Source organism: Cyprinus carpio, chromosome A4 (genome assembly GCF_018340385.1).
Source record: "Cyprinus carpio isolate SPL01 chromosome A4, ASM1834038v1, whole genome shotgun sequence".
Lineage (NCBI taxonomy): Eukaryota > Metazoa > Chordata > Actinopteri > Cypriniformes > Cyprinidae > Cyprinus > Cyprinus carpio.
Window position 1 is genome coordinate 7,634,452 of NC_056575.1, and position 20,870 is coordinate 7,655,321.

The 20,870-nt window shown below is 35.9% G+C and overlaps 1 protein-coding gene and 1 long non-coding RNA gene across 3 annotated transcripts; one reads left to right on the forward strand and one right to left on the reverse strand.

Moving 5' to 3' along the window:
- The first annotated feature begins 756 nt into the window (after positions 1-756).
- LOC109076052 lies at positions 757-6,886 on the forward strand. The gene is made up of 4 exons (XR_006157960.1): positions 757-832; positions 1,283-1,368; positions 1,538-5,709; positions 5,835-6,886. It is a non-coding gene; the product is annotated as an uncharacterized LOC109076052 (long non-coding RNA).
- On the reverse strand, positions 2,371-18,511 carry LOC109075993 (liprin-beta-1-like). Of its 2 annotated transcripts, none has more exons than XM_042748900.1 (25): positions 18,336-18,511; positions 12,595-12,676; positions 11,608-11,813; positions 10,986-11,075; positions 10,696-10,809; positions 10,447-10,557; positions 9,713-9,826; positions 9,165-9,282; positions 8,292-8,353; positions 7,697-7,781; positions 7,193-7,275; positions 6,805-6,878; positions 6,432-6,483; positions 5,852-6,011; positions 5,547-5,676; positions 5,323-5,454; positions 5,087-5,237; positions 4,836-4,947; positions 4,569-4,657; positions 4,199-4,318; positions 3,981-4,106; positions 3,706-3,894; positions 3,403-3,561; positions 3,201-3,266; positions 2,371-3,115 (listed from the first exon to the last, which is right to left on the reverse strand). In XM_042748900.1, the coding sequence occupies exons 2-25, from the start codon at positions 12,656-12,658 to the stop codon at positions 3,038-3,040; spliced, it is 2,685 nt and encodes an 894-aa protein (XP_042604834.1). In that variant the 5' UTR covers positions 12,659-12,676; positions 18,336-18,511; the 3' UTR covers positions 2,371-3,037. The 2 variants fall into 2 exon arrangements, with proteins under 2 accessions (XP_042604834.1, XP_042604840.1); XM_042748906.1 differs by having other exon boundaries at positions 9,734-9,826; positions 18,336-18,510.
- Positions 18,512-20,870: the final 2,359 nt, after the last annotated feature.

Sequence of the window (20,870 nt, forward strand, 5' to 3'; positions counted from 1 at the left end):
CATCACCTCCTCCTCCTCCATCACCTCCTCGATCCATCCAGAGCTTCAGATAGAGACTCGGAGCTGGATGTGGATTGGGAAGTGCTCACTATTCAGATGCTCCTCAAGAGGGAGCTGGAGAATCCATCCCAATTCCCCAAAACCAGTCAACCATTAACATAAATGCTGCTTGAGTCTGCAAAAAACACAGACAACACACAAAAATCACAGTTTAGCTGTCAACAAACATGATACACATCTATTTAAATAAATAAAATAAATACACAATCTCATTTACCCGAATACAAGAATCTTGGAAAGCCTTTTGTTCTGTAGTTTGTGTGTGTGCTTTTGAGTTCAACACAACATTTAATCAGTTTCACCTCATTTTTTTACAGTCTATGGTTTCACCTCATCCACTGAGAGCTGATCAGGTGCATTTAGATAAACTGACAGATCCATGTTTCTCTGCTGGCTGTAACAAAGCATTAGATTTGTTGTAAAATACATGAGAAATCTAAGACTGGCCACCTTGTCGTCTTATGAAAGCTGATAACTTGTTGAGCACACGAGGGAGCAGGTGACTTTGATTCTGTTCGTAAGCAAAACTAAACTTCATTTGACAACACGCTCAAACAGTCTAAAAAACAGACTTCACGTTCAGTCTGAGCGCTTCCGATGAGGGACAGAATGACGCTTGTTGTGACAACATGTGCAGACCTATTAAAATACAGATACTCAATACTACATACCAGCAACAAACAATTAAATACCAACAAACAGCACATATTCCAGCACATGAACAAACAAAACCGACACCCGCTGCGATAAAGTGCAGGAATCGAGAGACACTGTAAGTAACTCCACACATGCGGTGCTTTTCTCTCGCACTAAACACTGAAGTAACGTTACTTACTCTTTGCACTTACGTCGTTATTTACTTTAATAGCCAAGTATTTCAGTTTTGATGTGTCATTATTTCCTCTGATATGTTGTAGCTGTGCTCCGCTGCCTGTTTTATGTTATGATTTATGTTATGATGAATTTCGTGTGTTGTTTTTAATGTGTCTCCACGCGGACACTAAAACACAAACACGCGTGGATTTGTTGATGTGTTGTTGTTGGATTTTTAAACGTAAAAACTTGTTTAAATCGGCCTCTTGCTGACAACTAAGTATGTATTGAGGCAGTTGTTTACATGCCTATGTTTTTATGTACTATTATATATACTCAGTGTAAATTCTGATGGTTTAGATGTACTATATAAAGTAATGTCTGTGTTTATCTCTGTTTTTCTCTACAGATTAAGGGATGTATTTGAACAGAAGCAGAGCTCTGGGACGTGTGGACAGACTTTCACTGTAATGAAGGACATCTGCTCGTGGACAGGTAAGACTTCTAACTTTTGTTTTGTTGTGTACTAAACATGTAGGTTACCATCATTTTCTTTTTGGAGGGTTACTCCTCTAGAAAGTAAATGATGGTAACCTAAACAGGTGGGGAAGGGACGGCGGAGCTGAAAATTTATACAGCTAAATTATTATTTTTTTCTGTCAAGAAGTATAACCCCTGCTGGACATTGTGCCGGAGCTCGGGGGGGACCCGAATCGTCCCCATCCCTTCATTCACACAACACTCACTCATATCGCGGAGATCTGGCTGGGATCGAACCAGCAACCTCTGAACCATGAGGCAGCGCTCTTACCTGTGAGCCACAGATCTCTTGTCTGAACATGTGAAGGAACTTGTATTTCATTATTCACCTGCATGTGGCCGCTGATTTTCCAATTAAAGAGTAACATTAGAAAGCTGAGGTGAGATTCGAACCCATGCTATGATCACGGGTTCAACAGAAGAGGACGTGCATTTAGCCACTGGCCCAACATGACTTTTATGTTTACTGCTGGTGTTTGAGCCACTTCTTTGGTTATACAACACCAAAACAATTAGGAACAAAGTGAGCAATAGTGAAATTTAAACTCAGGATTCCATGAATACAATGCAAAACTTTATCCAATTCAACTTTTCATTTTAACTTCAGCAGCTTATCTTGACCCACTGTGTTGAGATGCCAATGCCATTTTAAACGTGAACATTTTGTGAACAGCTTAAAGGTTGGTAAAAGCATCTGGTTCCTACTTTTTCTGTGCAACCATTTTTTTTCTCAGGTGACCCTATGCAGGACAAATGGGTTGGAGAATGGATTGTAGTCTTAAACAGGTTTGACAGTTTCACATATTTTTCTGTACTACCCCAGATATAGCAGCTTGTTGCATACAAAACCTTATGCCAATAAGCCTGAAACTTTTGTTTTTGAAAGTTTTCTGCCTTTCTTGTGGGAACTTTAAAGAGTAAGGGATTTTTTTTGTTGTTGTTGTCTCATTTCTTCTGTTGTAATGAAGTTTTTTTTTTTTTTTTTTTTTTAAGTTTTGTCAGTTTCATGAACATGAATCACTTTGCAGGATGGTGAGCAGCTGCATTAGCCATTTTTTATAGATTCACAGATGATAATAATCTTCCATTTGAATAAACCTAAGACAAACTAATATGCGTTGTCTAAAAACAGAGACTGGATTTGAAAAAAAAAAGTTTTAATTGAATTTCTTTGACTTACACATGCATAAAACAGTACATTGTACATGGTATTCACTGATATGGTTATAGTATAACAATATCAAGACTTCACACGCAAAATGAACAATTTTCCCTCCCAACAAAATTACGTAAACATCCAACCATTAAAAAAAGATGATAAACATGCAGCAAATGGTCACACAAGAATAGCCTGGAGTATAGAAGAAAAACATTAAAGAACTGTTATTTTGATTTGTCATCTTTGGTTTTAGCCTGGTGCAAACTCTTATAAATACGGTTTCAGTTACTGTATATACTGCAAATCCTAAATGAATAAATAACATTTCATTGAATTAATGTTATGGCATGTACGGTGTTTCACTGTGAGTGGCGCTTCTTGCTTTCATTGTAAAATCACAGTGACTTTCAGTTTCTCCAATTTCACAGTTGCAGACTTAAGTGATGATTGTCATGTTTAAATGTCTTAGTCGACATCTGTGGCACTGGTTTCAGGTGAACGCGAGGACGCTTCCCTGAAGAACTCATCCTCTTTTAGCATGCTCTGGAGAACACAGGAGAAGCTGAGGTAAGGACAAGAAAGACCACGGCAGATACAGTACAGCAGGAATATTATGTGGCTGTCTTACAGTCAGGTTGTTGATTCCCTCTGAGAATGCGCCGATCTGTTGCACTGTGCCCTCAGAGTCCTCCATCTGCACAGAGAACAACAACATCATAAACAATTTAACAATAACATCCAACTATGACCAGAAAACATTAAAAACTGACAATTTAGATATGATTCACAATTTAGCTGCATTGCATCCCAGTCTGTAGAACTGTCTGTACCTGCTCCAGCTGATCCAAGCTGTCCTCATATATGCAAAGGCCTTTATGGAAACTGCTGCTCTGAGGCATCTGCACATCCATGGGGCAAACATACTCCTCCATCTCCTCCTGTCGCTTCCTCCTCAGTGTACCAAAACTTCCAAACGACAGACGTCTTGGCTAAAAGGAGGAGAGGATGGTAAAGGACAGGTAAAACTTTTATCAGCATGCTGTTATTAAGTTAATAAACAGCTGTTTACTGTTGTATTCCACACATTAGTGACATTCAAGGTCCCACAGGCGACGTTTTACACAGTTACTTGCCTTAACTTTGGCTGTGGCTGTCAGGACAGTGTAATCTGGGTTTTCGAGATACTCCTGCTTCAGCCTTTGTGCCTCTGAGCCAATCAGAAGATGGAAGTTGTTTGCAAGGTGACGTCTCAACAGAGTTTTATTTGGAGGGATGTTAAGAAGCAGAGCCATTGTCTCAACATTGAAGCGAGGCTCTAAAACCTGAGAAAGGCAAGTAAAAAAAAAAAAAATTTGTAAAAGCATTGTGAATTTGAAAGTCATGATATTTCCTGCCCCACTGCATGTACCATTAGGCCTCCGTGGACTCCACTTCCTCTCAGGTTGGGTGCGTACTCTGCTAGATCCACTGAACGAAGCCACTCCATCACTCTGTGATTGGTCCATTGGCAGATTTCTGCTGGTGTGGGATTGTTCTGATCAAAAGGGAAAAATAAAGCAAAGATTAAAGTCTTTTTTTTAAAGTGAATGGAGTTAAGTGTGGTAGCATAATGACAGGTTGTGCTACCTCAATCGGTCGGCGGCGGAGGCAGTTGGGGTCATAGCAGTTGATACGTAGCACCTGAATGGCCCTCTTAATACTGAGATGGTGAAGCACACTGCCCACTTTCAGTCCCAACAGGTCATCCTAACAAAAAAGATGTGGAAACATCAACCTTAGAATTGTGTTTTCAACAAGAATATTTAGAAGTTTCTTGAAAACCAAATCAGCATATTGGAATGATTTCTGAAGGATCATGCGACACTGAAGACTTGAATAATTGTTGCTCAAAATTTAGCATTTCCATTATAGGAATACATTATATTTTAAAATATATTAAAAGGCACTGTAATATTTAAATTGTAATAATATTAGGATTTATTTATTAGATACCTACCAGAGTCATATAGTGAAGCATGCGCCCATCCACTCTGCCCTCGTCAAACTGAGATTTATACTGAGGTAAGCCGATGTCATCCAGCCATCCTTTGAGATAATTACAATAAGCCTATTGGTATTTGCACTCTTTAATAAAATGTTATTAGTGCATCCCTATTACTAGGTCTATCAGTCCTACTAGTCATAACATTCGTAATCAACTATATTCAGACATCTGACCTAATTTTTTATTATTTTTTTTTAAATAAATAAGATTGTTACTTACGAGTAACCCAGTTGTAGTCCAGTTTACCCATGGCATCTTTCTCCTCTGAGCCCAGCGACTGAAGAGCCAGCTGCAGTTTCTTTCTATGTAGAGGATGCCTGATGCCCATTTCCTGAAGCGCAGAGAGAACTATCTTACAGCACATAAAAAAATCACATTTTATATAGTCTATACAGATAAGAAGAGCCTTGTGTAGCCTTTTCAACATGATGTGTTACACAAATTTGAAAATGTGGGGCAGTTCAGGAGACCTTTTCCAATTCATGCGGAGATGCCTTCAATAATGTCTGTCCAGAGCTGATCCATTGCTTAGCCTGATTTACATACAAGCCCAGATCATGGTTCTGCAGCCACTCGCACACTTGCTCTTTACTCCATCTTGAAAATGGGCTGTCCAGCTCGCTGACAGAGACATTAACAACATTACATTTTTCAATGCTTGGGGGAGAAACAAAGAAAGTACTCTTAATAAACAAACTGCATGTACTTGTTATTGCTTCGCTGCAGATCACGTGACCAGCCCAGTCTGGGTCCCGCTGTGGCTCGGACTCCCCCTCTCCTAAACTCTGACTCTAGAGAATCGTCCAGGTCAGAGGAGGTGGACTGACTTCTCTTCATCCTAATTTAGGATTATACATATCTATAAAAGTTCATATCTTCATCTTAATAACCACTGAAACTTATTAACATATCAAGAAACACTAAAAAGACCTTCCAAATAACTTCATGATCCCCTTCGATTTCTTCTTCCCTTCAGGTGAGTGTGTCTCTAATGCTTTTGTCTTCTGAGTTTGCACTCCGGCCAAATCCAAGTGCTCCGCTCCCTTACGCTCTCCTTCCACTGCCAATATATAACCAACAACCCATCAATAAGGTGAATCTTACAACAAATTGCCAAGAAATGTGCATACTTTATCTCAGAAGCCAACTGTAATGTGAAAAAAAAGTTATAAATATATATCCATTTTAAAAGAAAAATGCTTACAAAATGTTTTACAGTGTCTGGCCTGACTCACCCAGATCGGGAGCGCTGCTTGTCATCTTGTTGCCTCTGATCTTGAAAAAGCCACGTCCAAAAGAGGAGCGTGTTTTTTTAGAGCCAAAACTCTCATTGCCCCCTGAGCTGGGCTGAGTCGGGGAGACGGACGGAGAGCCTCCATTTTTACTGGCTTCATCCTAAAATATAACAAGCAAGTTTGCTGGTTTGGGTTAAGATATTGCACTTTTTGTTTTGCGAAATGATTTCCTCTAAAAACCTCTCAAGTTCTAACTAAAAACAAATTAGATGCTTAGTAATCAGCATCATTTATTAAAAAAAAGTGCCCAGTGCAGCAATGCAGCCTTTTTATTGTAAATATAGCTTTTTGTCAGGCTCATGTTGATCTAATTTTACAATGAACTAGGATAGTGTGCTGGATAGGGTGATGTAAGATGCTGTAAGGGAAGCCATTGTACAGGAGAACAGTGGCATTATTGTGTACAAGTGGAGTTTTTAACCAACAGGAGGTGCCAGAAAGCCAAATATGCAAATCTCCAACTTTTTTACAGGACCTTATTGACGTAGTTCATAATTTCTCATATAGATTAAGTTGGTACCTCATTATTGCTTGTCAAACGAGTCCTTTCAGGCTGTTGTACTTCAGAGACACTGAAAAAGCAAAATGGAAGAAATCAAATCGGTCACAAATTTAATAATTTATAATAAAAGTGCAATTTTTATAAAATTCTTGCATTTACCTTAATTTTCTTACATTCAGATTTTTTTTTAAAAAAATTATTACATTTTTAAGCCCTATTTTGTATACTACTCATGGAAAGTGCCTGAAAATTAATACAGCTTTGAACATAGTTTTTATCTTTTTTTTTCCAATCTGTACTTTTTTTTCCAATAATGAAACATACTTGAATATCAATGTATCTTTGTATGAACACAGTTTAAATAACAAATGTCTACAGTAAGTAAACAGACCTGTCAGTGGTCTCAGCTGCAGGTTTGTGTGAGGTCACTTCAGGGAGCAGCTCTGAACATGGAATGAGTTGAGGCTGTATGAGAAACAACAACAACACTGATGGATGCGAGTATGCAAGAGAACAGCAGTGAGAAAAGTATTTTCCCTGAGGAGTCAGATTTCAATGGACAAGAAGAGCAGGCAGTGACCGGTCTGAAATCACAGGATGCTGCTCCCAAACAAAAACACATTTGACGTTACACGTATTAAAAAAAAAAAGTGTTATGGTTAAATTGTTATTCTCTGTCAGACCAACACAATGAAAGTACTGCAAGGAGGGGGTCTAAAAGGAAGTCTGAGGAACATCCTGTGTACATAAACCATGAGTGTGTGTAAGACCCTTCATACTTCATCAGTTTCCTCTGTGCCTCCTGTGGAGACCATCTCGGTGTCACACAGCCCTTCTCTTGCATCCTCGGCCTTGGGTTTGTCTGGGAAAACAGCACAAGTCATAAGACAGGATAAATCAGCCAAGCTATTAGACTGGGATGTGGACAAAAGCTTTCTTGGAAATATTCTTCAGATCCCTAAATGTCATAAAGACACCAGGAAGAACAGACACAAGTGGTACTGATTAAGCAATGAATGTCATTTCAAATATTACTAACATCAAGTTACTAGTAAATGGTAACAGGAGATTCACCTACTAAAGATCAATGGCTTTACATTATAGCAGAACTTGAAGAAACAGAAAGGCTTCTATACTTATTCTCAGAGGTTTAAAAGTCAGCAGGTTTCAATTTCATGTCAAGTAGATATTGTTTTTAATTGTTTATATGGTGCCATTGTAATATGAGCATATTTTTTTTCAAAATGAAATAATATATAAACAAAAGAAAAACATAAGTGTACCTTTTGATGCCTGCACAGACGTCACCACATCCTGAACTCGCTTGTAACAGATCAGAGACTGCTGCAGCTCTTTTATTTTCAAATCCTAAAACGTTTCAGATTAAAACAAATGTCAAATTAAATATCAAATGAAATACAAATCTAGAATTAAATTACACTTTAATAATTTTTTATAATATTATATATATATATATATATATATATATATATATATATATATATATATATATATATATATATATATATATATATATATATATATATATATATACACATACATACACACACAAACACAACACAAAAACACTAATATTGTAAAATATTACATTTACACCGAAAGAACAGCTTTTATTTGAAATCAATTTTTGAAAGATTTTGATAAATTTTATGCATACTTGCTGAATAGAAGTATTAACTTGTATTAAAAAATCATTTTGGCTGGTTCTGTATATAATCTACCTACTTCTACTGTACATTCATACATTTAGCCAAAGACTGTTTAATTGGAAAGACTGTGGAGATGGTTTAATTAGAAACTACAGTCTGTGAAATAATGTGTCGTCTCAGCATAATAGCAGGACATCATATTGTTTACCTTCTCTTCATTAGCTGCCTTCAAAGACTCAACAGCTCTCCTCATTCTCTGCACCTCCAAATCTAAACACACAAAAACAACTCCAGAAATAACATCTTAAACATGTTAAACATTTCAGAATAAGACTTGAGCCCCTTGACAACATTTTTATGTCTCTGGCATCACTAAAATAAACACCAGAAACTGCATACCCATCATGCTGGAAGTAAAGATGATTTGCAGTCAAGAATAAATATTGTGAGAGAATACAAGCACATCTAGCAAATCTGAGTTATAAAAACAGGGGAGTCTGCAGCCAAAATCAGGTCACCATCAATCAAAAAGCATGTCTAGACGTGTAATACAAACCATCATATACCTCATACATTCCAACACAGTTTTTCTTGAGCTTACAGTGTGCTGGGATAGTTTCTCCTTTAACACAATCAAATGTCATGCATTAAATAGGGAATTTAATAACTGCAAAATGTGTCTGTGCGAGACTGCCTTTAGATAGTGCACACAGTGGAGTCCAAAAGTCTAAAACCAGTCATGTTTTCCACTCATACCCCATATTTATTCAAATCAGCATAAATTATGATAGTGGATACAAAAACACAAGATACCATGAAAAATATTGATCATTGGATTTTTACATTTAACAAATTTGAACAGACCCAACCAAAACTCACATTCTCAGGCACATATGTATACTACAGTGCACCTATATATACACACAGAGAGATTCTGTTCATTACATTCTGTAAATATTTATTATTCATCTTACTTCATGAATTTCTTAATTTTGCATTAAAATTACATTTTGAAAACCCCTAGTTACATTTCACATTGAATTTGGCATATTGTTGAAATAGCAGAATGTTCGTATTGTACCTTTCTCTCTGCTTTGTGACTGTTCTGTTTTTGGGGCTTCTGGCATGGCCTGGTCCTGAAGTCTTCTAAGTGCATGTTCTCCCTCCTCCAACTGCTTTTGTAGTGAAATCAGCTCCTCCTGACCAATAAAACCATAATTAACAGCTCCCAGGACATTCCATAACTAAAAATAAGCTCAACATGTGCCAACCCCAAATTTAATTAGCTCAAATTTACTTATTTAATGTAGCATTATTAAAAAAAAATAATGTGCAAAGCTGTTTCAAAGTATGTAAGAAACAAAACTAAGTGGCAGAAATACATTAAAAAAAAACAAAAAAAAAAAACATTCAAGACAAGAGAGACAAATTTACATGAATCTGTCCAGCTATGTGAATTTGTCCAGTTTTGAGCATGTGGATAAAGCTCATTAGCTTGGCACATTCCAGTGGCTAGTTTGAAGGCTAGAGTGAACTACACAAGGATTTCTCTATGTGGTAAAGTGATTCATAGACAAGTGCTTGATGTTACACTTCACTGCTGTTAATCCTATGTTGTGTAATTATCACCTGACCATGAGGCAATCGTACTTTGGTAGAGTTAAGACTTGTCTCATACTCTTGTCTCTCGTACTCCATAGAAGTCAACTGAAGGCGCATGTCTTTCACATCCTGATAAAGACCCTAAGGAGACAGACCATGATATCTATAAGTCAAAGAGTCAAGAAGAATTTTGGGACTTGCAATGCTAAATGCTTTGAGTTTTGTTGAATGAGTGGGCCAAAAAAATACCCCAAGGACACTAACAAAGTGGAAAAAACACTGAAACTGATAACTTACAAGTATACTTAATATGACATCTATATTTTCATCAAACAGAGGAAACCTAGCCCATTCTTTTGGTCCACCGTGGATTTCTGGTTTCTGAAAATGAAACTCCCCTTTGGGCTCATGCAAGTGAGAGACAGCTGAATGGGTCCAGTGTAGTCTGGACTCAAACAGGGCAAAAAAGCTTTATAGCAGGAAATGGCACTGGCACTCAGCATTTTGCTCTCACCCTCTGCTGGATAAAACTGGGGGCTTAAGCAGAAATAAATGTCACTATGGAAACCACAGGTTGGTCAAACCATAATAGCCAGGTTTAATTTCATTACATGTTCAGATCGTCAGTACAGTTCATTCTGTTCTGCATTTAGAGCACTGTTAAGGTTCTGATTAATGACGGGAGACTGTAATTTATTAGGCCTGTGGGACTCTGTGTCCTATGAAATTTCACAGTGATGGTGCAAACATGTGGTCCTTACCTCACTTTCTCCGCAATCCCCTTCTGCAGCAGCTAGCTTTAATTTCAGACTTGATACTTCTGTCAGCAGTTCCAGTTTCTCCGTCTCTAAAGCACTCCTGCTTAGCAGCTCCTACACAGAATTTACATTTGTTTTTTTTGTTTTTTTGAGGGAATCTATTCCATTAATACTGACCACTCTTACAACAATGTGTCTTAAATGCTGTGCACTTCTGTTATTGGAAATAAGCTTATAAAAGAGACCACACACCTGTTGTAGTAACTCTTCTGTAGCATTCAGTTTCATGCGGTGTTCCTCAAGGCTGGAGTCTAGGTCTCTTATTTTTTCTCCTTGAACTTCCACCTGGTCTGTCAGAACACTTACCTGGGGGATCATCAGAGTGGATAGTTATCAAATTTGTGTTATGTGTGACATTTAGAAACTATAATTGCTGAACTTAGACTGACAGCTAATAGGAAAGCAGAGGCACACAACTTTAAATCTGAAAAGAAAATCCCACACAATCCATAAAGTCTTTTGACTTGTTTTTGACAACACACCTGGAGCACTAGACATTCTTTGTCACTTTCGAAGCGAGAAAGTCGCTCCTGGTAGACCAAATCCCCTGCTGCAGATCCATGGCCATTGGTCTGGAAACATAAACAAATGCTTAAAGTGTTATGTTCTTTCATTCTACATTAAACATTTACAGGCTCTAAACAGTCAAACAATGCAGTGAAATGAACTGAAATGACCATATTCAGTCAAACGCCAGTGCGACCCGAAAAATAAAATCACATGCTGCCATTGGTGAGTCATGTGGGGTTTGTACGGATGATACTTTGCTATAAGACATGCATGTGAAAGGTTTTCACATTGCAAGATTTTGCTGCCCAGGAGTGGAAATTTCACAAAGCAAGTATGCTTCAGGTTGAATATGGAAAAAGTGACTGGGGAGCTGAAATGTGCTTAATCCAGATGAACCATGACTGGAGTTAAGGATGGAAAATGCAAAGGGAGAAAATCTTATGTCAGACTTGCAGACATATACATAGTATGAAAAAAAAAAAGAAAAAACTTAGACAAAATTGCAAATATTATTCTAAAATAAACTTATATAAATAATATATATATTTCCTATTATAGCCTTAAAAAAAAATAAAAAATCTGAGGAAAACCCACCAGTTGTCCTTGTAGCCACTCAATCAAACCCTCAGCTGTGGTTTCGGACACCTGACTGCGTAGACTTTCCTTTTCCCCGGGATCCATCAGGTCCAATGCAGCCCTCAGGTCCTCCAAGAGATGCAGCACCCGAAGGCTGCCTAGGAATGGCGATGTTGGTGACTGACAATCAAACAGGCCGTTGGTGTAGTTCATAGCCTTCGAACCTGAGGCAAGTGCGGGAATGAGGGTCAGTGAAGGGATTTAGGGATGAGTCAAATTGTTGGGTTCCATTTACAATTCAATTGATTGTAATATAGTTCCCAAACTGGATGGACTACTTCTATTGTGATTTTTTTTTTTTCATTTTTGGAACATGACTGTGTGGTTGTATTACCTAAAAAAAAAAAAAAAGTGAGAACTGACTGAAATTATTTAATTTTTAACTGAATTTTTGGGTGACTTTTTTTGTTGCTGTATCTACTTTGAGCACTTTCCAAAACAAAACACAGGTTGGATGACTGTGACAGCACTGCTCGGATGGCTTACTGTCAGATGATGTGAACAGTGGGATGTCCACTGCCATAATTACAGAGTGAATAGAAAAGCATAATCTTCATGAGACTCACTCTTGCTCCAGGCAAAGAATTTAATTTTTTCTGATGTGTCCCTGATGTTCCCAGAGAAGGACAATATTGTGGCCGCATACTGAATAAGCATTAGATTTCATCAGTGCTGAAATAATGGAAAAAGCTTGTAATGTTGCTCACTACGCATACTCTCAGATCTTACAAATCTGCAGAAACACTCAAGAGTGCAGATTTATTCTCCTTGCAAGGTTACTGTACGTATGTGCATTGGCCCTAAAAGGTATTTCAAATAATTTGTCTATTTTTTAAATAAATGACTACTCGGTTGATGACTGAGTAAAGCTGCAAATGATAAAAAAAAAAAGATAAGAGAAAGAATTATTTTTGTACATAGTATTTTTCATTTATTTAGTTGTACCTGCAATGATGCCATCCATCTGCTCCAAAGCAGCTGCCAACATTTCACTGGCATCGCACATCATGATCACCTTTTGTGAAACCTGCAAATGTAGCATTTAAAGGTAAGCAAGGACACTGCTTTCTCTCTCTCTCTCTCTCTGCATACATTAACCACCCTTTTTTATTTACTGTCAATTTATTAATATTATAAAAAAAAAAATAAAAAAAAAAAATGATTAAAAAGTTAATACCTCATACTATTTGGTATATGCTATATCTGATAACAACAATTATAATAAAATAGAAGAAAAGAAAAATCCTGCATTCCATCTATCTAATGTTCTCTCTCCTGCCTTGCACTAATATGAGGCGTTTCTGTCCCATTACACAGAATGGGAGGACCTGTGTGTGGGATAATGGTACGATTCTCCCGGGATTTTTCTCCACTGGGCTTTGGAATGCTTGGAATTCCAGACCTTCAAAACAAAGGCCCACAGGTTTCACGTCCAGTCTGTTAGTGCCACTGGCCTACAGCTTGACAGAAGCTTCCCTTCTCCACCCGAGAGGTTGGATCGTTGAATAATCTACTTCAAAATTAATGTATATTGGCAATGCAAATTAAATATAATAAAATCAGCTATGCCTCACTTATGAATACATCAAAACATGCATAAGCAGCTGCCCAAATGTGCTTAAATCATACAACAATCCTTACAGTATGCAGGACAGTGTTGTTATTGGTGATTAAAAATAAACTATTAAAAATAATTTCTGTTAGTTAAAATAAAGTCAAAACAAAAATAAATGCGAAATAAATAAATAAATAAATAACCAACTTAAAGTTAAATATTACAATTATTTACTAAATATAAAAAAAAACAAATACTATACTAAAATGGAAATTTTAAAATAACCTAATACAAAATATTAAGAAATATTTTAGTTATTTAGATACTACAAATAGAAAGAAATAAACAATAATTAACACTAATGCAGGAAATTTAAACAATATTTTGTAGTGTTTAAAGGGGACATCGGACTCAAATTCACTTTTACAAGTTGTTTGCATATAAATGTGTCTTAGCAGTGTGTAGACACAACCACCTTACTATGATAAAAATCAATTCACTCCTTTTTTTAAAAAACACCAAAAAACCAAAACAGTCTCAATTATCAAGCTGTTTTTTATTTTCCCCTGCCCACGACCACTGACGGACTGTCCCGTCTTAGCATATTTCCACCCTCAGTTGTATGCTGTCCATTATTTTCTCCGCGCTCGAGCAGCTGTAGCGACAACAATGTCTCATAAGCAATGCAGGTGTTTTGTAGTTGAATGTAAAACTGAACATTAGATTCTTAATTTTCTCCCGTCATCAGAGCCACTGAAGACACAGTGGATGAGTTTTGTTTTTGATGGTAACACGGCACCGAATTCACAAAAAACAGAAGAGAGGGATAGGGTGGGCAGTAGCAGTCATTATCATTTAAAGAGACAAGCACCGAAACCAAAGTGTGTTGCAGACATTTCATGAAGACCCTAAAGAATCATAACGACTTGTGGAAAATGGGCATCCGATGTCCCTTTTAAATTGTAATAATACATTAAATTTATTTAACAATAATGTTTCAAATTCTAATAAATGTTCACATTAATAAAGGCATAAGTTAACTTCAGGCTTATAGGACATGGGATGTGAAAACAGAATACACGGGTCTCAAAATATATTTTTTCTTTTAAGTCCTAATAGTTCCATTACATTGTGATCTCCAAGCAATCTCAAAAAACAAAGATGCAATGCAATGAAGGAGTGCTATAAAGGGGAATGGACACAAATTTAAAGTTTTACTATGAAAACTATCTAAAAATATCAAAGCTAAAACAATACAGAATAAATAATAGGGGAAATAAAAACAAACAACTAGCTCAGTTGTTTGGTGGACAGCTAGTAAACCATACTGACCCATTATTATATAGGAATAGGATTACTCTTCTGGTCACAATTACAAGTTAAAACAGTGGGGTAAAACACTCCAAAAAATTACCCTACTTAATTTTGTTACAAACTGCAAGAGAGCTGGAACTCTCAACAACTAACACAGAGGTCTTTGTTTGTCTGTTTACCACCGACCCCCAGAGAAAGAGCACAGAAACAAGCTACATTCTCATTCTAACAGGAACCTATTCAATTCTGAACTTATCTGATCAGTGAGGACTGCAGAAAGGGCTAGACTGCCTCATGTCACTTCACAGTTTTTATGTAGCAAGAGGAGCAGGCAGAGGTTTGTTTATGGTCAATGAGTCCTTTCGTATACAACACTTGCTCAAAATTCATCATGTGGACAGTAGCTTTTTTCTAAACACACAAAAGCTGTTTTAGAGCCCCATGACCAAATCAAGTTTCGGACTACAACACAAAAAACTCACTGATGGATGAATAAAAGTGCTAAAATAAGTTAAAATCTACTGGATTTGATCTGATTCCACCTGTAGAAACACTGGCCAAAATGGAGGTCCGCTCAGCTTGAAATTCAGGGCTTTTCCAGTTACTTTTGGCTAAAAGGAAACATTCTCCACATCCCTGAAAGGAAAAGGAGCTGCATTTACTCAGCTGCCTGCATCACTTCCTATGGGGGAAGCCCTGGATATCTGTCAGTTTCTCCTGTCAATAGTGCAAGGAGAAACTCTGAAAGTGAATATTTGCTTTTGTGATTACAGCTCTAGAAGTGCAAAAATAAATAAATAATTATATTATATTATATTATATTATATTATATTATATTATATTATATTATATTATATTATATTATATTATATTATATATGGGATATAATTTGACCAGTTTAAGATTATGAAATCAAAAATCAAGTTTTTGACACACAGATACGTCGCACCAGATTTTTACCAATGGTTTTGTTTAATATGGTCTAGTCATTCTGAGAAATTAAGCTCAAGTATGATCACACATATTTTTTTTCCATCCACTCTGATGAGAACCAGCTCTGATCGGTTCCTTTCATGGATATTTTGATTTTCCATTTCACAAAACCTGGATGGAAAATCATATGGATAAAGCGAGCCCCTCGTGATAATATGGAGTGATCTTTGGCTCCAAGCAAACTTTTGAACAATACTTTCCAGTAGTAAACGCAGGAGATTTTAAATCAGTCACAAATGGACTGCAGAATTGCATTTCCATACGGAAAGAGGGGAAACAACTGGTTTACTTAAATGGCTGTAGCACTAAAAATGTTGTCTCAGCCAGAGGCCCTATGCTTACCATGCACCAATCGCTCCATGACCCAGATGACCAGCTCCATCAAGAACCTCCCCCTTCTCCCAGATTCCTGAAAAACTCCTCCAGATGTGGGCTCCATCTCACATAACTTTACAATCAGCTCTTCCTCTAAACACAGATATCGTCCCCCCCCCACCCCCAAAGCCAAATTACTTTCAAATTAATTCACGTGTTTTACTAGCAAATATACAATAAATCAGCAGACTGCAAATTCCCTTAAAGGGTTGTTAACCAAAGCACTGTAGGAGGGACTGTCGTGACTGGCTGGCTTGGTGCCCAGACAGGCCTACGAGTACAAAGGTAGAAGTCGTTTTGATTTATTTACATACTCTGACGTTGGCCAGATGTGGAGATAGGGGATGGAGTGGGGGTAGCCTGAAAGGAAAACAACCCACTGCCCACGCCGTTATCCAGGCTGACCTTGTCCCAAATACACCCAATCCCTCAGACAGATCGTGCTACTGAGCTATAGCTACCCTATTCAAACACACAGATGTGACACAAATGTGGCCTTCAGCATTAAATAAGCTCATAGTGGCAAAGTCTCATCCGCTATAATAATTTGGCTGGCTGTTGGAGTGTGCAAGTTAAGATTTACACATTCAGTTCCTGAATGACAGTAAAAGCATATCCCATGTTGTATCCCTTGGTTTGATAAAGTGCTTTAATGGTAAGACGTGATAGCAGCATTCCTCTAGAGTGAGCTGTCGACCGATAAAGACCAGAGACACATCACTCACCGTACATCAGTGTTTCCCAACCATTTATGTCTAATGTACACCCACATTCCCATCTGTAAAGCTCTTAATCGACCCAATCCAGAAATGTGTTCTTATTCAATATGGGATGATTTAACATTGTCATTAATATTATTATAAATACAATTGATACTGGGGAGAAAAATCCATTCAACCAAATGTATAAAACTTTAAACAAATTACAAATGTGCACACACTAAATATGTTGTATTATTTAAACAATCCAGAAAATATTAGTTGTTTAAGTCTACTTTGTTTTATAGTTTTAACAAAAAAGATATTCTATTCTTAATTTTACCAGCAAGATGTACTGCAAAAATAAAAATAAATGTTATATATAAATAATATTGAAAAGTATATATATTTCATATATAGCCATCAAGTCTGTCTTATGCACTTAAATAACTGTCCGGTTTGGCTCAGCTACAAAGTCAGATATCAGAAGACTACAGAGGATGGTTCGGACTGCTGAAAGAATTGTTGGTGTTCCCCTGCCCACCCTTCAAGAGCTGTATACATCCAAAGTGAGGAAAGTCTCAGAAAATCATTCTGGATCCCTCACATCCAAGCTATCTCATTTTTTAACTTTTGCCATCTGGTCGGCGCTACTGAGCACCGAACACCAGGACAGCCAGGCACAAGAAAAGTTTCTTCCCCCAGGCGATCTACCTCATGAACAGTTAAAAACTCTCCCCATTGTGCAATAAAAATGTGTGATTCCAATTAAATTTATTTTATACTATCCTACATCTTAGTCCATCCCAACATCTTATTCTATTCTATTCCATCTATAGCACACCTGTACATACAACTTCTTGTCTATTTTATATATACATATATATGTGTATTCTGTGATGTATGTGATCACATGACTGCTGACAGAGTTGCCTTTTTTTCCCCAATCACTCACAACAAAGTTACATAAACATCAAGATCTCAAAAACAAATGGCTGCACTGATAATGCTTTGATTCTGAAATTTTGTAGCTTGCCAGTGGTTTGTTTAAATGAATAAAAGGAAACATGTGGAGTACAAGATAAGAAACATCTGACCCACACTGCAAGCCTGCATTGGAAATTTTGTGATCCAATTTGGGGTCTTATATTTGAGTAATAATAATAATAATAATAATAATAATAAATTCCCTGATGTCATAGCTGACCTTTTCCCACTGTGAAAGGCAAATGTTCCAACAGGGTAAGACAGACCTTTTATTGTGCACACAGAGTCAGATTTAGGATTCATTCACACACAACCAAGAGTCACACCCAAAAGCAAATTTTAGTTTCCACAAATCCACAAACAAATGTAATATTCTCCAACACAAATATACAATCAAGTTAACTAACAAACAAACAAACAAACAGATAAAGTTACTGTAGCTAGTGCCCTAAAATAGCATTACCTTCCAAAAAGTGCAAGATCTAACGTTATTTAATCTGTTATAAACGTAAAAATAGGGATTTTGTACAAATGCATAAATTAAATGTGTTACATTAATTTATTTTATATTTATTTCGTTTGTAGAGTATAATAAGGTAAGAAAAAGAAGACAAAGAATAAGTAAACAAAAGAAAAAAAGAAAAAAACAAGAATAGAAACATCATTCTATCATCTTTAAAACGCGTAAACGACTCTCAGGTGTAATAGAGATTAAGTGCGTTATCATTGTTTAATCGCTTTTTCAAATATCGTAAATGGCTTACCTTCTAATGTAATGAGAGTCCTAACGTTATTTGAAATAATAAACTTCCTTCAGCAGATGTATGTCTCCGAAATCATAAGATATTCCCGAGCGTCCCTCATATTAATGTGTTCAAATTTAGTTGAACGTGTCTCCACTGAGAGCTGCGGCGGAACTTTTGGCTTCAAGTTGTGAGTTGTGCGTCCGAGTGCGCATGCGCCTGTTCAACCAATCATAACCACAAAACCATTCACCGTTAGTACTCCACAGAAAACTTAGTAAAAACGTAAATTTTTACATACATGAGCCTTCAGTGTTCTGTTAAAGACTGATAACAGTTAGATAAAAAAAAAAAAAAAAACTATTGAAAAAATAGAAATTGAATGAGTGGTCAGCCAGTATGGTTCCATAACAATAATAATCAAATTAAACTATTTCATTGTCTATAAAAGATTCTTTGGTGTTCTTATTCAAATCAAATTAAAATTATTGTTGCTAAAAACGTAAGCGGGAGGCGTTATCATGTGGTGTTTGTTTATTTCTTCTGCTCGGGCTACTAATCAGCGTCGTTTGTGATTGCCCAGGACAATTTCAATTTATATAATTTGTAAATTAAATATTAATTAATCAGTATACCCCCTTTGTTATAAACAAATGGATATTTTGGACTAAAATAAATAAAATGAACATAAATGGCCTTTTCCTCCAATGAGAGCTTTTAAATCCATTGTGTTTACTAAATGTTTTGCTTTTTTAATAATTTGCATTAATAATTCATTATTAAATATACCATGCTAAGAATAAAAAGAAAGAAATAAATAAAAAAGTTATACGATATTTGAATTAATATGTTTACATATTTGAATATGCTCAAACTGGTATTATAATATAATATAATGTTAAGGCCTATATAATGCTTGTTGAGGACAGTAATGAGAGTCACTAAAAAGGTTTCCAAAATGTTCTGATATGGAGTCATTTGTTTAAAAACAAGTACAAGCTCCCGACAAACCCGGATGAATATCGCCCTCTCGTGGATAATAATATAATATTTATTATTCAGCTGAATATATATACAGTACAGACCAAAAGTTTGGAAACATTACTATTTTTAATGTTTTGAAAGAAGTTTCTTCTGCTCATCAAGCCTGCATTTATTTGATCAAAAATACAGAAAAAAATGTAATATTGTGATATATATTATTACAATTTAAAATAATTGTTTTTAAAATTTATTATACTTTAAATTATCATTTATTTCTGTGATGCAAAGCTGAATTTTTAGGATCATTATCACATGATCCTTTAGAAATCATTCTAATATGATGATTCATTATCAAAGTTGGAAACAGTTCTGCTGCTTAATATTTTTTCAGAACATGTGATACTTTTTTAGGATACTTTGATGTATAAAAAGTAAAAAAAAAAAAAAAAAAAAAAAAGAAGCTATGTTTTTACAATATAAATATTTTGTAATAACAATATACACTACTGGTCAGTAATTTGGGGTCAGTAATTTTTCTTTTCTTTTTTTTAAATAAAATCAATACTTTTATTCAGCAAGGATGAGTTAAATTGATAAAAAGTGATAGTAAAGAAAATATATTATTAGAATATATATTATTAGAATTTTTTTATTTTTATTTTGAATAAATGCAGTTCTTTTTAACCTTTTATTCATCAAATATATTAGACAGCAGAACTGTTTCCAACACTCATAATAAATCAGAATTTTAGAATGATTTCTAAATGATCATGTGATAGACTGGATGTTACATGTGACACTGAAGACTGGAGTAATGATGCTGAAAATTCAGCTTTGCATCAAAGGAATAAATATTTTTTTTAAGTATATTCAAATAGAAAACTATTATTTTAAGTTGTAATGATATTTCACAATATTATAGTTTTTTTTCTGTATTTTTGATCAAATAAATGCAGGCTTGATGAGCAGAAGACATTAAAAATTAAACATTAAAAATATTATGCAAGTTCCAGTATACAATGCCATCACACTTCTGATTTGATATCCCCATCTTACCCAATTGTTGTCATCATTAACACATACATATTATTTTCAAACACTTCTCACTAGATGGCAGGCAAATGCTACATATTTTTTTTTTTTTTTTTTTACAATTGAAGTTTGATGAAACAGCTGTATCTTTCTTTCTGAATTTTTTAAACTTCATACATACATGACTGCTACTGAAACTATTATTTACTATGGGATCATATCATAAATCAATTTTTGCATTTAAGATTATGCCTCAGGTGCTCAAGGTTTCTAAAACATGACCCTCTATCACCAAAGTGTTTAAATAATGTTGTTTCTGGACAGACCCATTATTTCAGGACCTAAAGAGATTTGCTGGTCAGTATTTACAGTCTGTACCCAATGATTTATTGTCTTAAGACATTGAAAAACAGCACAAGAGAAGTTACTTCCATTAACCTGTAATATTTGGTCTATTTTCTCTACCTTTCGGATCGAGGCACTTCTGTGTCCATGGCAACCATGCTCACTGGGAATCATTTTAGTCCTTTTTCCTCAATG